Source organism: Dermacentor silvarum, unplaced genomic scaffold (assembly GCF_013339745.2).
Source record: "Dermacentor silvarum isolate Dsil-2018 unplaced genomic scaffold, BIME_Dsil_1.4 Seq707, whole genome shotgun sequence".
Lineage (NCBI taxonomy): Eukaryota > Metazoa > Arthropoda > Arachnida > Ixodida > Ixodidae > Dermacentor > Dermacentor silvarum.
Window position 1 is genome coordinate 35300 of NW_023606657.1, and position 21969 is coordinate 57268.

General features: G+C 42.1%; 1 protein-coding gene across 1 annotated transcript; it reads right to left on the reverse strand.

Annotated features, from left to right (window-relative positions):
* Positions 1-9355: 9355 nt before the first annotated feature.
* On the reverse strand, positions 9356-16429 carry LOC119435443 (uncharacterized). Its single transcript, XM_037702300.2, has 3 exons — positions 16187-16429; positions 13431-13644; positions 9356-9627 (listed from the first exon to the last, which is right to left on the reverse strand). Exons 2-3 carry the CDS (start codon positions 13618-13620, stop codon positions 9476-9478), a joined length of 342 nt encoding a protein of 113 aa, XP_037558228.2. The 5' UTR covers positions 13621-13644; positions 16187-16429; the 3' UTR covers positions 9356-9475.
* Positions 16430-21969: the final 5540 nt, after the last annotated feature.

Sequence of the window (21969 nt, forward strand, 5' to 3'; positions counted from 1 at the left end):
TTACTCATACAAAAGGCACCAGCTACGGCGTCAGAAGACATTATCGGGAGAGAAGAATAGAATACTCTATGAATGATGATCTTAAACAACATCTTCTGCCGCTAATTGTTTTATACAATATTGCGCAAAGCCTCATTGTTCTTTCATACCTATCTAAAATAAAGGCACCACCACAACAACATTACAAGCGTAACCTGCTTCCCTGTCATTCACATTACGTTGGACTCAAGGGGTCAACTGTCTATCGCTTTTACTCATGACAAAGGCACCAGCTACGGTGTTAGAAGGAATTATCGGGAGAGAAGTATAGCATACTCTGTGAAGGATGATCCTAAACAAGAACTTTTGACGGTAATTTTTTTTACAATCTTGCGCAAATTCTTATGGTTCTTTCATACTTATGTAAAATAACTGCACCACCACGACAACATAACAAGCGTAACAGGGTTCCCTGTTATTCACATTAAGATGGACTCAACGGGTCAACTGCCTATCGCTTTTACTCATAACAAAGGCACCAGCTATGGGGTTAGAAGGAATTATCGGGAGAGAAGCTTTGAAGGTTGATCCTAAACAAGAACTTGTGACGGTAATTTTTTTACAATCTTGCGCACAACGTTATTGTTCATTCATACTTATGTAAAATAATTGCACCAGCACAACAACATTACAAGCGTAACATGCTTCCCTGTTATTCACAATACCATGGACTCAACGGGTCAACTGTCTATCGCTTTTACTCATATAAAAGGCACCAGCTACGGCGTCAGAAGACATTATCGGGAGAGAAGAATAGAATACTCTATGAATGATGATCTTAAACAACATCTTCTGCCGCTAATTGTTTTATACAATATTGCGCAAAGCCTCATTGTTCTTTCATACCTATCTAAAATAAAGGCACCACCACAACAACATTAGAAGCGTAACCTGCTTCCCTGTCATTCACATTACGATGGACTCAACGGGTCAACTGTCTTTCGCTTTTACTCATAACAAAGGCACCAGCTACGGGGTTAGATGGAATTATCGGGAGAGAAGTATTGCATACTCTATGAAGGATGATCCGTAACAAGAACTTTTGAGGGTAATTTTTTTTACAATCTTGCGCAAATTCTTATGGTTCTTTCATACTTATGTAAAATAACTGCACCACCACGACAACATACCAAGCGTAACAGGGTTCCCTGTTATTCACATTAAGATGGACTCAACGGGTCAACTGTCTATCGCTTTTACTCATAACAAAGGCACCAGCTACGGGATTAGAAGGAATTATCGGGAGAGAAGCATATCATACTCTTTGAAGGATGATCCTACACAAGAACTTGTGACGGTAATTTTTTTACAATCTTGCGCGCAACGTTATTGTTCATTCATACTTATGTAAAATAAATGCACCAGCACAACAACATTACAAGCGTAACATGCTTCCCTGTTATTCACAATACCATGGACTCAACGGGTCAACTGTCTATCACTTTTACTCATAACAAAGGCACCAGCTATGTGGTTAGAAGGAATTATCGGGAGAGAAGCATATCATACTCTTTGAAGGATGATCCTAAACAAGAACTTGTGACGGTAATTTTTTTACAATCTTGCGCACAACGTTATTGTTCATTCATACTTATGTAAAATAAACGCACCACCACAACAACATTACAAGCGTAACATGCTTCCCTGTCATTCACACTACGGTGGACTCATGGGGGTCAACTGTCTATCGCTTTTACTCCTAACAAAGGCACCAGCTAAGGGGTTAGATGGAATTATCGGGACAGAAGCATATCATACTCTTTGAAGGATGATCTTAAACAAGAACTTGTGGCGTTAATTTTTTTACAACCTTGCGCACAACGTTATTGTTCATTCATACTTATGTAAAATAAATGCACCACCACAACAACATTACACGCGTAACAGGGTTCCCTGTTATTCACATTACGATAAACTCAACGGGTCAACTGTCTATCGCTTTTACTCCTAACAAAGGCACCAGCTACGTGGTTAGATGGAATTATCGGGACAGAAGCATATCATACTCTTTGAAGGATGATCTTAAACAAGAACTTGTGGCGTTAATTTTTTTACAACCTTGCGCACAACGTTATTGTTCATTCATACTTATGTAAAATAAATGCACCACCACAACAACATTACACGCGTAACAGGGTTCCCTGTTATTCACATTACGATAAACTCAACGGGTCAACTGTCTATCGCTTTTACTCCTAACAAAGGCACCAGCTACGGGGTTAGATGGAATTATCGGGAGAGAAGCATATCATACTCTTTGAAGGATGATCTTAAACAAGAACTTGTGACGGTAATTTTTTTTACAATCTTGCGCACAACGTTATTGTTTATTCATACTTATGTAAAATAAATGCACCACCACAACAAAATAACAAGCGTAACAGGGTTCCCTGTTATTCACATTACGATGGACTCAACGGGTCAACTGTCTATCGCTATTACGCCCAACAAAGGCACCAGCTACGGGGTTAGATGTAATTATCGGGAGAGAAGCATATCATACTCTTTGAAGGATGATCTTCAACAAGAACTTGTGACTGTAACTTTTTTACAATCTTGCGCAGAACGTTATTGTTCATTCATACTTATGTAAAATAAATGCACCACCACAACAACATTACAAGCGTAACCTGCTTCCCGGTCATTCACATTACGTTGGACTCAAGCGGTCAACTGTCTATGGCTTTCACTCATAACAAAGGCACCAGCTACGGTGTTAGAAGGAATTATCGGGAGAGAAGTATAGCATATTCTGTGAAGGATGATCCTAAACAAGAACTTTTTACAGTAATTTTTTTACAATCTTGCGCAAATTCTTATGGTTATTTCATACTTATGTAAAATAACTGCACCACCACGACAAAATAACAAGCGTAACAGGGTTCCCTGGTATTCACGTTACGATGGACTCAACGGGTCAACTGTCTATCGCTTTTACTCCTAACAAAGGCACCAGCTACGGGGTTTGATGGAATTATCGGCAGAGAAGCATATCATACTCTTTGGAGGATTAGCTTAAACAAGAACTTGTGACGGAAACTTTTTTACAATCTTGCGCACAACGTTTCTCGCACAACATGCTTCCCTGTTATTCACAATAAGGTGGACTCAACGGGTCAGCTGTCTATCGCTTTTACTCATAACAAAGGCTCCAGCTACGGGGTTAGAAGGAATTATCGGGAGAGAAGAATAGCATACTCTGTGAAGGATGACCCTTAACAAGAACTTTTGATGGTAATTTTTTTACAATCTTGCGCACAACGATATTGTTCATTCATACTTATCTAAAATAAATGCACCACCAAACAACATAACAAGCGTAACATGTTTCACTGTTATTCACATTAAGATGGATTCAACGGGTCAACTGTCTATCGCATTTACTCATAACAAAGGCACCAGCTATGGGGTTAGAAGGAATTATCGGGAGAGAAGCATATCATACTCTTTGAAGGATGATCCTAAACAAGAACTTGTGACGGTAATTTTTTTACAATCTTGCGCACAACGTTATTGTTCATTCATACTTATGTAAAATAAATGCAGCAGCACAACAACATTACAAGCGTAACATGCTTCCCTGTTATTCACAATACCATGGACTCAACGGGTCAACTGTCTATCACTTTTACTCATAGCAAAGGCACCAGCTACGTGGTTAGATGGAATTATCGGGAGAGAAGCATATCATAGTCTTTGAAGGATGATCTTAAACAAGAACTTGTGACGGTAATTTTTTTACAATCTTGCGCACAACGTTTCCCGCACAACATGCTTCCCTGTTATTCACATTAAGGTGGACTCAACGGCTCATTGTTCTTTCATACCTATCTAAAATAAATGCACCACCACAACAACATTACAAGCGTAACCTGCTTCCCTGTCATTCACATTACAATGGACTCAACGGGTCAACTGTCTATCGCTTTTACTCATAACAAAGGCACCAGCTACGGGGTTAGAAGGAATTATCGGGAGAGAAGAATAGCATACTCTTTGAAGGATGATCTTAAACAAGAACGTTTGACGGTAATTTTTTTAACAATCTTTCGCACAACGTTATTGTTCATTCATACTTATGTAAAATATGTGCACCACCACGACAAAATAGCAAGCGTAACAGGGTTCCCTGTTATTCACATTAAGGTGGACTGAACGGGTCAACTGTCTATCGCTTTTACTCATAACAAAGGCACCAGCTACGGGGTTAGAAGGAATTATCGGGAGAGAAGAATAGCATACTCTTTGAAGGATGCTCTTTAACAAGAACTTTTGACGGTAATTTTTTTTACAATCTTGCGCACAACGTTATTGTTCATTCATACTTATGTAAAATAAATGCACCACCACAACAACATTACAAGCGTAACCTGCTTCCCGTCATTCACATTACGTTGGACTCAAGGGGTCAACTGTCTATGGCTTTCACTCATAACAAAGGCACCAGCTACGGTGTTAGAAGGAATTATCGGGAGAGAAGTATAGCATATTCTGTGAAGGATGATCCTAAACAAGAACTTTTGACAGTAATTTTTTTACAATCTTGCGCAAATTCTTATGGTTCTTTCATACTTCTGTAAAATAACTGCACCACCACGACAAAAGAACAAGCATAACAGGGTTCCCTGTTTATCATGTTACGATGGACTCAACGGGTCAACTGTCTATCGCTTTTACTCCTAACAAAGGCACCAGCTACGGGGTTTGATGGAATTATCGGCAGAGAAGCATATCATACTCTTTGAAGGATGAGCTTAAACAAGAACTTGTGACGGTAACTTTTTTACAATCTTGCGCACAACGTTTCTAGCACAACATGCTTCCCTGTTATTCACATTAAGGTGGACTCAACGGGTCAGCTGTCTATCGCTTTTACTCATCACAAAGGCACCAGCTACGGGGTTAGAAGGAATTATCGGGAGAGAAGAATAGCCTACTCTGTGAAGGATGACCCTTAACAAGAACTTTTGATGGTAATTTTTTACAATCTTGCGCACAACGTTATTGTTCATTCATACTTATATAAAATAAATGCACCACCACAACAAAATAACAAGCGTAACAGGGTTCCCTGTTATTCACATTACGATGGACTCAACGGGTCAACTGTCTATCGCTATTACACCTAACAAAGGCACCAGCTACGGGGTTAGATGGAATTATCGGGAGAGAAGCATATCATACTCTTTGAAGGATGATCTTAAACAAGAACTTGTGACGGAAACTTTTTTACAATCTTGCGCAGAACGTTATTGTTCATTCATACTTATGTAAAATAAATGCACCAGCACAACAACATTACAACGCAACATGCTTCCCTGGTATTCATATTAAGATGGACTCAACGGGTCAACTGTCTATCGCTTTTACTCATAATAAAGGCACCAGCCACGGGGTTAGATGGAATTATCGGGAGAGAAGCATATCATACTCTGTGAAGGATTATCCTTAACAAGAACTTTTGACGGTAAATTTTTTTACAATCTTGCGCACAACGTTATTGTTCATTCATACTTATGTAAAATAAATGCACCTCCACAACAACATTACAAGCGTAACAGGGTTCCCTGTTATTCACATTACGATGAATTCAACGGGTCAACTGTCTATCGCTTTTACTCCTAACAAAGGCACCAGCTAAGGGGTTAGATGGAATTATCGGGAGAGAAGCATATCATACCCTTTGAAGGATGATCTTAAACAAGAACTTGTGACGGTAATTTTTTTACAATCTTGCGCACAACGTTTCCCGCACAACATGCTTCCCAGTTATTCACATTAAGGTGGACTCAACGGGTCAACTGTCTATCGCTTTTACTCATAACAAAGGCACCAGCTACGGGCTTAGAAGGAATTATCAGGAGAGAAGTATAGCATACTCTGTGAAGGATGATCCTTAAGAAGAACTTTTGACGGTAATTTTTTTACAATCTTGTGCATAACGATATTGTTCATTCATACTTATGTAAAATAAATGCACCAGTACAACAACATTTCAAGCGTAACATGCTTCCCTGTTATTCACATTACCGTGTACTGAACGGGTCAACTGTCTATCGCTTTTACTCATAACAAAGGCACCAGCTACGGGCTTAGAAGGAATTATCAGGAGATAAGTATAGCATACTCTGTGAAGGATGACCCTTAACAAGAACTTTTGACGGTAATTTTTTTACAATCTTGCGCACAACGTTATTGTTAATTCATACTGATGTAAAAGAAATGCACCACCACAACAACATTACAAGCGTAACCTGCTTCCCTGTCATTCACATTATGTTGTTGAGGTGCCAGGTTGGCTCGATTGTCTTCACAGTTCTGAGTACTCTGTTCCAAGAAAAATGTGCTCTTCCTATGTATATGTACAAATGTCCGATGGCATGTACTGTTATATCTTAGCCATTTATGTTGTTTCGGGCACTATGTACTTTCACTGCCAGCAGCTGCTAACTGCACCCAGTACATTTGATGTGCCGCCTCTGTCTGAGAACCACTTCTTCTATTGTGTTGGCGACATAACATTGCAGTGTGTTTTCCTAAATGTTGGTAACGTATCATATTTTTGTGAGTTACCTAATAAGGTGGAAAAGGACTAATAGGAATTTCAATGTTTCTTTCATATTTCAAGATTGCAAGTACAATTGGCTCTGGAAAGTGAGTTATAGAGTCAATATTAAGGTAGAGTAGTTGTATTTATGAGTTCCGAATTGTGTCATCCGTCAAACTGTAACAGGCTGCTACAATTTACCCGTATGTAATTTCTTCAAAATATAGGCTTGTAACTGAAAAAAATATGGTCCATCTTTCTGGGGCAACTGTTTTATGTCTGAGCGAAGTGCATGGCTATCACCAAAAGTGTTGCAGTGGACTGAAGCTCAAACTCATTCATCAAGTCACAGGGACTAATGCATCAAATGATCTAATTCTGTTTTTGAGCGCATGAAGGGTGCTCAAGTCAAGCTTGGACTTTTTACTTTTTAAGATTATGAAACAAGTTTACGTGCATGGAAGTTATCTCATTTTTCGAGATAATCCTTTTTCATCTTGGCAGTACAAAGATGCCAGTAGCGTAGACAGATTTACTTTATTTTGCAGCCATGCATGGACAGCCAACTGTATTTCGTTATCCTAGTGGCCCAAAGAAATGTGTCTTGCAGTGAAGTTGGGCTTTTATGGCAGACGCGGCAGCATATCTAATCCAACATTTGTAAACTGCCCATTGTGTGGTGCACTGTATGTGCACACATATTTTCCTGGATGAAGAGAACTCGCATGGTATTTAAGCAGCGCTGTTTCTTCCCAAGTGCAATGTGTACAAGTTGGAGAGCCTCACCGCTGTACTTGCTCACTACTAGTGTACTTGCTCAGCTAGTCTCACTACTAGGGAGGAAATCAAAATGATATTGCAGTGTACTGTGCCAATAAAATACTGCCAGTTGTCTTGAAATCCAGTGTGCACTGACATTGTGGAACATCAGGTGTTTGTGAATGATAGTATTCAGCGTCCCTTAAGAGAGATACATCTGTTCCACAGTTGACGCATCAGTTGGCGGTTTTCAAGGATTTGACACTTCACAGATCCTCACAGGATTCTTGGAACTTGACTCGGGCTGGGGTCGCTTCCAGTTTCAGCCGCACTGGAGAAGCTTCCTCCAGCTGAGGAGCAGCGGTGCGTTGCTTGTACACACTTCCCTCCCTTTTCGGATGGAGTCGCCGTAGTGATTTCGAGGGCGTCATTCCCACTGTGGTCATGACGCTGCAGTCGTGTTCCGCTCTGTATCCACAATTGCAGGATAAGGGACAGTACCGATGTCTAGCTCGGTCTCTGGTGTTGCAGCTTCCTGAGAGGCTCCAGTGTTCCTTAGTGGCTTCCAATGACGCGGGGTTATCTGCTCGTATGGCAAATGTAGACGAGAGTGGCACGCTGCTCATGCTTAGCGAACAGCTGTTATGCTATATCGCTGAATCTTCCATGTTGTGTCTCAAAGTGCTGGGCTTGATGTGATTGCAATGCTGTCGTACTAACCTGTTAGGACCTTTATTGAGCCACCATTTGTGCCCTAGGTTTTTCAGAACTGTTCCCCTCCGTCTAGATAGGGTTCCCTCTGAGGATTCAAAAGAAAACTGCTTGTCCGACAGTGAGTGTTCTCTACACTGTGTATTGTTGCAGTTTGTGTGGGTTTTGTTCTTGCTTTGGGCTGAGTGTGCAGCTGGCGTTTGACCGCGGTGTGAAAGGAACGGTGTGAAAGGGTTAAGTTGTCTTAGCTCTTGCTCTATGTCCACTGGTTGTTCTACTCATTAGTTGCTAACCACGTGCCACTTGTGCTCTCAGCCTTGGCAAAGACAGCATAGCTTTGTTGCATTGGTGGACAAAAGCAGCTGCTTGAAAAAAAATCAAGATGCCTTTTGCCAGTTTTGCTGCTGTTGTGGTATGAAAGTTTAATAGGCCATGAGTGGATGCTGTGTAAATGACAGTGAGGGAGAATAATAAAAATAAATATTAGGAAAATGCTTCTGCTTCATTCTTGTAACATGCATTTGTGAGCCTCGACTTGCTTGGGGCATGCACGGCAGAAAACCAAGACGGTTGACTCCTATTAGAAGCGTTTGTAGTGTTAGAAAGGAGACTGTAGAGGCGATTCAAATTCACTTCTATTAGTCAGTTATTTTAATGTTCGCTTCGTGTATACTAAGCATTTTTTTCTGTTTGTTTTTTCATGTTGCCGCCAACTGTGTCTTGCACACGAGCACAAAGGGAACTTTTACTGCAAGTATGTATGGTTGTAATACTAAATCATGCAAGTCTTAGCACTGTGCTTCACTTGGTGGCTATTGTGCACAGAGCTAGGAAGTCACGTTGTCATTTTACAAGCACTTTTTTCCTATGGACTCACTTCTCTGCAATGTGGTCAAACTTTTTCATGTCTGTACCCTATTGAAAATTTGCCCGATGCTGGGCATGATGGAATCCATCATCCATCATCACGGTGGATTATGGTAATGGGCATGCTGGGCAGTGGGCATGCTGGGTGATGGGTGGAATGCTGGGTGATGGGTGGAATGCCGGGTGATGGGTGGAATGCCGGGTGATGGGTGGAATGCCGGGCGATGGGTGGAATGCCGGGCGATGGGTGGAATGCCGGGCGATGGGTGGAATGCCAGGCGACGGGTGGAATTCTGGGTGATGGGTGGAATGCTGGGTATAACAGTGGGCACATCAGGTCAAATGCAAGTTGTGTAATGAATCGAGGGAGCAGCCATTGCACTTAGGAAGCTCATGATGGGCTATCTTCATGCGTTCTTGAGTCTTGCAAAGTGTGCAGTCTGTATCTACATGTGGCCAAGTATGCCGCTACATTTTCATGCCATAAGGAATCAATGTATAGCACCATAATATGTTCTATATCTTCACACTTTATTGAAAAAATGCAATAGGTTAAGGCGATTCACGTCTTCCATACTCGCTTGCCCTCGCGCCCGCTTCTGTGAAGAAGCTCCAAAGGTGCTTCGTTACAGAAGCAAGGTGGTGCTCTGGAGGTGGTGCTGGTGGCCCCATCGGATGTTCCCCGATGTACTTCTCCAGGCAGTCTAAAAGAGTGCAATAAATATAGAAATAAATTGTTATTGAAACCATTTGTAGTAATAAGTGAATGTAGGAAATCTGCTGCAAAAGATTCAACAAGTTTCAAATAATACAATGCAGCATATATTACACACAAATATGCTACCCAGCGCACATGGCAGAGCATATTTATTTTCAGTGAGAATGTATGCACATGCATCACACTGTTTTGCTGAGTCGCATGGGATTTTAGTAGGTGTTTGCCAAAGCTACGCCTCTTCTCATCAGGAGTTTGGCTTTACTGCAAAGTTTAGTCAAACGGCAGCTGCATTCGAAGCACCGTCAGGCGGATTTATTGCTTCCGATTTCGCATAATTTGTCTGCTCTTCAACCACCCAAATTTCTCTCAGATTTCGAGAGCCACAACTTGGCTAGACTGTCTCTAACGCAAGGGTGGTTTAACGGGCATGTTGGTAAAGTTTCATCTTTGGTTAGCAGCGCGACGATCTACATGGAAGCGAGAGAAGGGATAGGAAAGAGCGCTGACTTACAATTTTATTGTGCACGTAATCAAGGTTTAAATACCACGCTAAAGCACAAAAGAAAAAAACAGAAAGGTAGCACGTATTCAGGACTCGGCTTCCAACCTACAATATGCAAATCATGTGGGTAAATATTGCACTTCTTTATCGCACAGTGACAATGAAGGGGCACTGACACAGCGCTCCCCAGATTTGTGAATTTCGAGCGCTTCAATAATTTCTCTGGTATGTTTGTTTTTGTTGCGACTGATAATTTGTGCGCTATCAAATAAGGGTTTGCAACGGTGGTCTATGCAATCAATATCCAGATGACCAGAAACGGAGTTGAAAACATGATTATTATGCTCCTTTAATTGTTCATTGAGACAGTGTCCCATCTGACTAATGTATTCGCGGCCGCAGGAAAGAGGAATGTTGTAAACAACGCGTACAGCGCACGTGACAAAGCGGTTATTATGGTTGGTTCTGCAGCAACTTTTTCTTTCTTTAGGATTACAGTTGACCTGCCCGCATAAACATGACAGCTTAGGTGGTGCCGAAAACACAACATCGACACCGGCACGCCGACCAACTTCTTGAGAGTATGGGACAACGTGTGGATGTAAGGGATGACGGTGACTCTCTTCCTGGAAGTGGCAGAATCTGGGTTGCTAGCTTTTCCTTGCTTTTACAAGCTTCCGGCTACTGACGCAGCAGACTGCCCGGGTCGCCCGATTGCTCGTCTCCGGGCCTGTTTCCCGAAACTGGTTTTCATTAAGTGGTGACAGGAATTGGTGAAGCATAGGCAAACGATTTCTTGCTTGATGAGCATTGAATGGGCTGAGTTAAAAGGTAAAAGAGCTTTGCAAGCTCTGGGTTCATACATCCAGCACAGCTGGTTGTTCCTAAAAATGAGTCTGAGGTCTAAAAACCTAATCGAGTCGGCAACTGGCAGCTCATGGGTTAAGACAAATGGATGAAGACACTCTTTAAACAGCGATAAAGCATCACGGCAGCTAGTTTCGACAGTGTCGGCGTGAGTATCTAAATGAACTAAAAAATTATCTACAAACCTAAAAACATGCCACGAAAGACAGAAGGCGTTTGGAAAGCGCACGGCGCGAAGACATATCTACAAAGGGGCGGGGTTTGCATCGGTTCTTGCATAGCGCCCATGCTGAGTGACATCTTGCTAGCCACTCACGGCTGTGCACTTTCCAAACTCCTTGCGTCTTTCGTGGAAAAAGTTTTTAGGTTTCTAGATGATTTTTTGTTCTTTTAGATACTGACGCCGACACTGTCGAAACTAGCTGCTGTGATGCTTTATCGCTGTTTAAAGAATGTCTTCATACATTTGTGTTAACCCATGAGCTGCCAGTTGCCGACTCGATTAGGTTTTTACACCTGACTCATTTTTAGGAACAACCAGCTGTGCTGGATGTATGAACCCAGAGCTTGCAAAGCTCTTTTACCTTTTAACTCAGCCCATTCAAAGCTCAGCAAGGAATCGTTAGCCTATGCTTCACTAATTCCCTTTCAAAGTCCTGTCACCACTTAATGGAAACCAGTTTCGGGAAAGAGGCCCGGAGACTTGAGCAATCGGGCGACCCAGGCAGTCTGCTGACGTCAGTAACCGGAAGCTTGCAAAAGCAATAGAAAGCTAGCAACTCAGATTCTGCCACGTCCAGGAAGAAAGTCAGCGTCAACCCTTACATTCACATGTCCCATAATATCAAGAAAGTTGGTCGGCGTGCTGGTGACGATGTTGTGTTTTTGGCACCACATAAGCTGTCACGCTTATGCAGGCAGGTCAACTGTAATCCTTAAGAAAGAAAAAAAAATTGCTGCAGAACCAACCATAATAACCGCTTTGTCACGTGCGCTGTAGGTGTTGTTTACAACATTCCTCTTTCCTGCGGCCGCGAATACATTGGTCAGACGGGACGCTGCCTCAATGAACGATTAAAGGAGCATAATAATCACGGTTTGAACTCTGTTTCTGGTCATCTTGGTATTCATTGCAGAGACCAACGTTGCAAACCCTTATTTGATAGCGCATAAATTATCAGTCGCAACAAAAACAAACATCCTAGAGAAATTATTGAAGCGCTCGAAATTCACAAATCTGAGGAGCGCTGTGTCAGTGCCCCTTCATTGTCACTGTGCGATAAAGAAGTGCAATATTTAACCACATGATTTGCATATCGTATGTTGGAAGCCGAGTCCTGAATACGTGCTACCTTTCTGTTTTTTCTTTTGTGCCTTAGCGTGGTATTTAAACCTTGGTTATGTGCGCAATAAAATTTTTGTAAGTCAGCACTCTTTCCTATCCCTTCTCTGGCTTCCATGAAAATCGTCGGGCTGCTAACCTAAGAGGTCTCCAACGAATGCAGGAGACCTGCAAGGTGCTAGTTCTGTCATCTGCTACCGTTAGCCTGTTGCTCGCAGTCTGTATTTCCTGCAGTGGGCGAGGAAGCGGGTCGTAACTTTAGCATTAGCCAAGTAGGCATAAAATTTTTTGAATGTACAAGCCGTAGTCATGGCTGGTTTCCATGCTTTATTTAGCTGCAATGATGGCAACCAATGTTTTAGTGTTCTTTTGAAACCCCATATAGCTTCCTTGCTAAGCTAGCCTACATCTTCAATGTAAAAAAGCCTAAGGAAGCATCTCAATATACAGAGCAATCTCTTATGCTCGTTTGTTCCTAAAAACCTTTTTAGCAACAAACGGTATTTGCAGCAGACTGTTACTGGCACTTCATTCATAAAGCAATTGAAACTGCGCAGAAAAACTAGGCGTTACAGCCACACTATGTTGTCATCCGTTCTAATCCAGGCTGGCTGCGAGTTCTAGAACTATGCATGATGCCTAGCACCTTGATTTTTTTAGGGCACTGATGACAGGCATGAAAATTTATAGGAAGCTGCACACAGGTCAAGCTCAACTATCCATGTCATAGCGTACATGTCAATAATGTGCGACGTGTTTTCTTTGTGTAGTAATTCTTTCCTCATCTTTATGCTCAAATAAGGCACATGTTGCCAGCTGACTTTCTTGATTGCTTGTCATTGAAACCGATTATAGGGGAAACTGCAGACAGTTTTCGCAAGAAACCAATATCTCGATATTATCCTATGCTGCTTTGACAGCGCATATATACGGCTTAAGAAAAAGACATGTATAGGCACTCGCATCATTCTTGCTTTGGCATTTCTTTCCATTGTGTGTACATCAACGTTAACTTATCCAGATAACTTTCAGATATATATACAGTCAAGTTTCTTATATGAGGTGAATGTTCACTTACTCTTCACAGCAGCCACTTTCTCTGGTGTTGCCAGAAGCTTCCCAGATGCATCAGAGATAGTCCGGCTGGCCGGCCCAGTCGGGCTTCTTTCCCCAGCTTGTGTTGGTGTCCACAGGTGCTGTGCCAGACCTAATGCGCACTTGGCTTCGGAGGTACACTTTAGTATGTAATGCCACTTGTTGAGTGGCATCACAAATCCCACACCAATCTGCACCTGCAACAGATAGAAAGTATATTTTTTTTTACCAGTAATCGTAACCCTAAAACACACTTGCACAAAACAATATTGTATAGGTTAGGTCCTTTGATTTCTGATAAAATCCCATAATTTCCCATTTCTGCCCCTCGAACAAGCGTTATAAAAATCGGGTTAAACCCACTCTTACCACGAAATTAACCTTGCCCTGTAAAGGATATTAAACTAATAAAATTTCCCCACCTTGTGGGCAGCAAGCAGTCATAGTTTATATAGTTTAACCTTGCAATAAGGAAATTGATGGAGAAAGCAAAAAATTGGTTCAAATAGGCGCAGTACCACGCAGAGAACAGTGCAAAAACGAGTGCCATCGTGGCCTCCGAGATTGTAAGCAGTGTCACACTGAGAACAGAGCACACGTGACCTGAGGGAGCCATGTGCGCCAGTTTCCAAAGGCCAATACCATTATACACTGCATGGCCTCGTTCTGAAGAACACTGGAGAAATGCCTTGAAAGCATGATTACCCTTGCACGGTTGAAAAAGAGTGAATTTCCTTGTGATTTCTGAAATCCACGTGCAGCACTCACACATCTTCGCAGTTAAATCATCGTCATGACTAAACTGGTGCAGAGGATGCGCCAAGTCCCGTCGCAATCGCAAACTTGAGAACTTGGTGTGCACCCTCCTTTTACTGCGATCGGAGTTGACATGTTTGTTTTAACAGTACGGTGCTATTGAGTATGTTCATTATATGTGGACGCAGTTTGAACAGGCATGGTCAGAAAATAATAAATGCAATAAAATGTGGTTATTTTAAACCAATAATTCGTTAAATCTGCGATTGTTATAAGCGAGAACTGTAGTGCACATGAACGTAAGCTGCAAGAATTTTTTGACATAGCGCTCCAGTAATAGCACAAGTAAAGGCATTTGATAAACCGCTGATAAGCCATCACTGTTTCTCACCCCTTCGCTACACTCGTTACTCGTGCCCTCATACTACACTACAAAGTGCACCTAAAGCTACGAATTGCATTGCACGGCAGAAGTAAGGTTCCTCCATTGTCTGCCCCTAATCACTCTCCCCATTAAGATAGCTTAATGGAACCTTCACAAATGCTTCAGTGTTGCACAATGGGCGACCCCCTCCGGCATTCTCAGAACACAAAATTGGCTCTCGCCATGTCGGTTCTGTCCTTCCTCGATGATTGACTGGTCGACAGCTTTTGCTCCTAACGCCGAGGTCACCTGGAGCACCCTGTTGACATCGTGATGCACGGAGGCAGTGCCAGAAAGGCCAGGGGAGCAGTACATGAGTTTTTTTTTTTTATTTGTGGCATTCCCACAGCACATAGCACTGCCGCATTCACCAGACTATGGTCATGGCATTCTCTACATCATGCGCACATTTCTTTGAAATATCAACTGTCAGATGTTATGTTTAGGGGCCCTTTAAGAAATTTTCTTCATTTATATCAAGGCCGTCATATTCACCAAGGCTTTCTAAATAAACCTTCAGTTTAGACAGCAACAATTTTGTGTTGTTTCCTTAGTCCTTAATTTTCTGTGCTGTCCACAATGCATCATTTCCAATCAATGTCTTTGTGTATCACTGTTCAAACACCATATTGTTTTTTTGATAAGCTGACCTGCAATACATCTTCAATGTAAAGTAGCCTAAGGAAGAGTCTCAAAATAAAACAAAGCAATCTGTTATGCTCGTTTATTTCTAATAAACACATTCTTGCAGCAAATGGAAATTGTGGGAGAATGTTTGTGGGTGCTAAAAAAAGTTACTGGCAGTTAGATTTACAAAGAAATTGAAATTGCACAGAAAGGAAAAGGCTAGTTACAGTCACACTGTGTAGTCGTCTGCTCTAATCCAAGCTGGAGGCGAGTGCTGAAACTTTGTATGATGCCTCAGTGCCTTGCTTTTTTTTGGCGTCGACAACAAGCATAATTTATTGCAGGCTTATCACGACAAATACAAATATCCATTTTATAACTGACATGCCACTAATGTGCAAGGTGCTTTCTTTGTGTAGTAATTCTTTCTTCATTTCTATTCTCAAATAAAATGAAATCGCTGCAAGTAAGCCAAAAGTACTGATAGGACACATGTCGCAAATTTCAATAAGACAGGTGTGCTTAGAAATCGCGTGGCTCTGAATGTTGCAGATTATAATAGATCACCACCGTCACCACATTGGAAAGACAGTGGTTTAAATAGCTTCTTTTCAGACCACACAATTTGCCAAGCTGTGTCAGAACCAAATTAATTTTACTCAAACATTTTTTCGAGAGCATTAGGATGAATGCTGCAGCATGGAAAACTATGATCGAACATGTCAAGTCTGCATTACACTTTTCAAGAAACATAAGGTGCTGAAAATCTCACTTGTCTTTAAGACAATAAACAGTAGGCACTAGCATCAATCATTGTTTGGCATTTCTTTTTGCTGTGTCAACGCTACTCATCCAGATAACTTTCTGATATACAGTAGTGAATGTAAATCATTCAGGTAACTCAGGTAAAATTCAGGTAACTGTTCACTTACTCTTCACAGCAGCCACTTTCTCCGGTGTTGCCACAAGCTTTGTGGTTGAATCCAAACTGTGCGGCAGGCCTGCCCAGTCAGGCGTCTTTCCCCAGCTTCTGCTGGTGTCCACAGGCCCACATCTATTGCACACTTGGCATCTGATGTACACTTTAAATATACTGCCACTGTTATAAGGCAGCACAAAGCCTACACCAATCTGCACCTGCAATAGATATGAAGTGTTATTTCTTTGACCGATACTCATAACACTAAAGCACATTTGTATAAAAATATATTGTAGGTTAGCTCCTTCGATTTCTGAAAAACCCCCAAGCCCTTTTTTGTGCTGATGACAAGTTTCACAGTTCAAACTAACACATTCTCAAGATATAACTGTAACTGCAGAATTATTCACCCAACATACACATTCTCTTGTATGGCTCAATAGCCAACATACACATTCTCTTGTATAGCTCAATAGCTTCGGACATGGAAGCACTTGAAATACTAGTATAGTGTATACAGGCGAGGTCAACATAAAGCGTATGAACACACCCAGACATATTGCTAACATTCAAGAAGAACTTTTATTTCCCGGTACCCCATCTTGTACCTCGGCTTGTGCGTCAGAAAATACATGTATAAGTGTAATCATTAGTACAACAGCAAACAATTGCAAAAAAAATGCCGACGCTTGCACGGTAATCTCAGCTCGTATGCAGGAATTCCGATTTTTTTTGACAACACAAAATATTTGCTAATACATACGTGACCAGCCCTGACAATCCACTCATTCTGTTGAGTCAACTCACACCCATTTCTACCTAGAATACGGTACTTTCAAAACAGGAACGGCAGCCACATTTTAAGAATTGAAGGAACAACAAACCATTTGGTGCCGTTATCTTCACTTTGTTACTGTGCTCACGCAGCCTCATTCGCACATCTGCCTGTTTAGCCTATGTAGCTTCTTCCACAGAATAATCCAATGTGATATATAATGTATGCTCTGCATTTGACAACACTTTACCATTTTTTTTACATTTTACACTTGTGGCATTCCTGGTAAATGCTACCTAGTTTGGTGCAGAATAGACAAAGTTGATGTCTGCTTGCTGTGCTTTTTAAGTTGTGCGAAAGGCTGTGATTTACGGTCCTGCAGCATCCTTTATCTTGTTAATGGTGGCACCCCCTGCCATTCAGCACACATCTGCTTCTGCAGTGACTGTTTGAGCAGGCCTTCTGCAACGAGCACCAGGAACTAACTTGGGTAGCCAACCTCGTGAAGGTTTGTCGCCTGCAACCTAAAGGTTGCATTCATTAGTTGCTAGCATGACTTTCTTTTGCACCAAAAATGTAGTCGATTGCAGTGCATGTGTTATATATTCTATTCCATTAAGCTGTAGAAGCTATATAGGCCAAAGGTGCTACATTATGTGAGCACAGTAAAAAAAAAGACGGACACCAGATAGTGCTTTTTGTGCCTTCATTGCTTCAATGTAGCTGCCATCCCCATTCTGAATGTGCTCTTATTCGATGCTGAAATGGGTCGAGTTGACTCTAGATTACAGATAAGTAGGGTTTAAGGATTGGTGATCCGTGCATTGGTAAACACTTTAGTACATTGGCAAATAAAAAAAAATGAATTCCTTCATATGTGGACAGATGGCACTACAGTTACAAGTTTTTATCGATATATACCATCGCTTCGTTTTGATCAGCTTATTGAAACCACACTGACACACTTGTCTATGACTTTTGCTATCCAGTGCACCTCTAAACTTTTTTGGTTTTTGCATTTTTCAGAAACCTGGCGCTACTAAACAGTTGAGTGCATGTGCATTTATTACAAGAGCTGCTAAATGGCTAGCGAAACTGGGGAATGTTAATGACAGAGCGAGACAGCCCAAAAACAATGTAAAAATGGGTATGGTAGCCATTTAGCTGCCCTTTAATAAGTGCGCTTGCCGTCCACTGTTTAATAGCACCAGGTTCCTGAAAAATCCCAAAGCGATGATGATATATGGGGTTTAACGGCGCAAGGGCCAATAATGGCCAAAGAGCGCCGGGCCAGTGTTAATGAGTTTAAATTGATGCGATGGATTACGAGTGGTGGATATGACGTGGCTGTAAAGGGGCCTAAAATTGTCGCTGTAAAGTGCATAAAATCTACAGGTAATAAGATTATGGGAATGACTAATGGCGTGTGCTATGAACATTGAATATGCATTGCAAATAAATATTACTATTTCCAAAATATGTCCGATGCGAAAATTGGCATGAAGCACTATTGCCTCAACAGAACCCTTGGACATAAAGGCCTGGAGGCATGTGCTATACTAAACACTATCGCAACAGCATCCTCTGGCGGGAGGATGTGCTACGAATATCTAGGGCTAATTACATGTAGTATCACGTCATTCAAGAAACCTAGGACTGCTTTGGTATTAAAAATCGGTTCTTTGCCAAGAAACATATTGGGATGGATAGGGATATGGTATCGGTATGCAAGAGGAAAATGTTTCCTTCTCTCTGTTTCAGCTTCCCGGCACTCCAGGAGGACATGGAGGACGGTCAGCCTCTCACCACATCTACCACAGGTTGGTGGTTCATCACCTGTCAACAAAAAACTGTGGGTTCCGTACGTGTGTCCTATTCTCAGCCGACTGAATAGGACGTCAGTTCGCCGTGTTTTCGTTACGGGGGGCCAGAAACCTAACTGTGGTTTAATCAAGTGAAGCTTATTACTTGTTTCAGCATCCCACAAGCGTTGCCAGTGGCTTCGCAGTTTCTTACGCAGGAAAGGTTTCAGATCTGTTACAGGGACAGCAGCTGTAGGGTTAATAGCGTGTGATGTTATTGACGTAGCCATTCGGTCAGCTAGCACATTACCCTCAATGCTTCTATGGCCAGGCACCCAGCATATAATGACATGCTGGTTACATAAATACGCTTGACAGAGAACGGAATAGAGCTCAGTAAGTACAGGATTTTTTTGTTTAACGAGTGACATCAATGCTTTTACGACGCTTAGGGAGTCCGAAAATATAATTGCCTTTTGAAGTTTTGATTTCCTTATATGCTTCACAGCCGACAACAGTGCATGGGCCTCAGCCGTAAAGATACTCGTTTCCGGGTGGAGTACACCGGATTCCGAGAAGGATGGGCCAACGGCTGCATAAGACACCCCGGCATGTGACTTGGAGGCGTCAGTGTAAAGCTCTGTACACGAGTACTTGTATTGAAGCTCTAAGAAATGCATTTTAATGTGTGCCTCTGGTGCGTGTTTAGTGACCTCTACAAACGATGTATCGCAATCTATGAGTTGCCACTGCCACGGCGGTAACAGTTTCACTGGAGCCATAGGACGATGATCAAGCAGCGGAACACCCATTTCCTCACTGAGGTTCCTCACACGCAAGGAGAATGGCTTTCTCGCTGCAGGTCGATTATGGAAGAGTGTGGCAGCAGAAACGTCATTTATGGTTGAATAAGAAGGATGTTCATTGTTTGCTTGTACTTTCAGAAAATATGTGAAACTGCGATATGAACGCTGCAGATGGAGTGACCACTGGTTAGACTCTACATAGAGGCTTTGGATCGGACTTGTTCGGAAAGCACCGGTCGCGAGGCGGATACCCAGATGGTGAACGGGATCTAGTATTTTTAATGCACTTGGCGTTGCAGAATTATAAATTATAGACCCGTAGTCAAGCCGGGAGAGGACAAGACTCCTATACAAGTTAAGCAAACATTTTCGATCACTGCCCCATGTTGTGCGGGACAGAAGTTTTAGAACGTTCATTGTCTTCAGGCATTTTGTCCTCAGATACTTAATATGAGGAATAAATGTAAGCTTGGAATCTAAAATGATTCCTAAAAACTTATGCTCGCTGCTCAAAGAGAGCGCATCTCCTTTGATTTGTATACTTGGGACAGGCGTTACGCCTCTCTTGTTTGTAAAGAGTAGGCAAGTGCTTTTCTGAGCGTTAACATTAAAACCATTCTCCTCCGCCCATTTGGACAATCTGTTAATTCCCAGCTGTACCTGTCGTTCGCAGATGGCAATATTACATGACTTAAAGGCTATCTGCACATCGTCGACATAAATGGAATAAAACATTGTGCGTGGGATGACTGTACGCAGCGAATTCATTTTTACAATAAATAGTGTGCAGCTAAGCACACCGCCCTGCGGCACACCAGTTTCTTGTGTGAATGACCTAGACAAAGCTCTGCCCACCCTTACGCGAAATGTGCGATTAGTGAGGTAACTTTCGATTGTGTTAAGCATATTGCCACGAACACCCATTGCCGAACGATCTCGGAGAATTCCAAAGCGCCATGTGGTGTCGTAAGCTTTCTCTAGGTCTACAAATACAGACAGACAGAACTGCTTATGTATGAAAGCATCTCTAATATATGCCTCAATGCGGACAAGGTGGTCCGTAGTAGACATACCTTCTCGAAAACCACACTGGAAGGTGTCCAAAATTTTGTTATTTTCTAGGAAGCATATTAGGCGCCGGTTTATCATTTTTTCATACAGCTTGCACAGGCAGCTTGTTAGAGCTATTGGCCTGTAGCTGCTGGCCAAGGACGGGTCTTTGCCTTGTTTAAGTATGGGGATGATTATGGCTTCCTTCCATGAAGACGGAATACAGCCAGCCGCCCACATGGCATTAAAAAGAGACAAGAGTGTTTTCAGTGTTTCGGGGTGTAAGTACCTAATCATTTCGTACATGATACGATCCCCACCTGGCGCTGAGTTGTTGCAACAAGCGAGAGATGCTTGAAGCTCAGCTAAAGTAAATGGGGAATTGTAGGCCTCACTCGATGAGCCTTTGCGATTTAGGGGCCGCCCCTCTTCGCGTTCTTTGATTCTCAGGAATGTTTCGGTATAGTGCGATGCACTTGACACATATTCAAAATGTTCGCCTAGACAATCCGCCTGATCTTCGAGGCTATCACCTTGTGTACTTACTAAGGGTAGGGGATGCGACTCCCGACCTGTTAGTTTATTTACCCGATTCCAGACTTTTCTTTCATCGGTGTACGAACTTATACTGGTGATGTACCTATCCCAACTTTCCCTCTTTGCACGTCGACGTGTTCTCCTACCTTGTGATTTTATCTGTTTGAAATTAATGAGGTTTTCAGCAGTTGGAGAATTGCGAAGCAATCTCCAAGCTTTGTTTTGATTTTTGCGCGCTTTCCGACATTCGTCGTTCCACCATGGGATGCGACGCTTATTAGCTAATCCGCTAGTTTGCTTAATACATTTAGCTGCAGCGCTAATAATGAAACCTGTTAGGTATGCAACAGCGTCTTCTACATTAAAAACAGCAATTTCATCTCCGCCTAAATACGTAAGCTCTCGGAACATTTCCCAGTCGGCCGAGTCCATGTTCCATCGAGGAAAATGTGGCAAGCATGTATCTTGTTTTGTTAAGTTTAGCATAACTGGGAAATGGTCGCTCCCAAAGGGGTTCCTGAGAACAGACCACTCCAGATACGGAATTAGAGTACTCGAGACTATACTTAAATCAATGGCTGAGTATGTGTTATGTGTAACGCTGTAATAAGTTGGCTCTTTCTTGTTAAGTATAGATGCACCTGAAGAAAACAGAAAATTTTCTATAAGGCGTCCTCGCGCATCTAAACGAGAGTCGCCCCATAAGGGGCTATGAGCGTTCACATCACCGACAACTATGTATGGCGGAGGAAGTTCATCAATGAAGCTTTGAAACTGTGTCTTGGAAAGTTGATAACAAGGAGGGACGTAAATCGAACTAATTGTG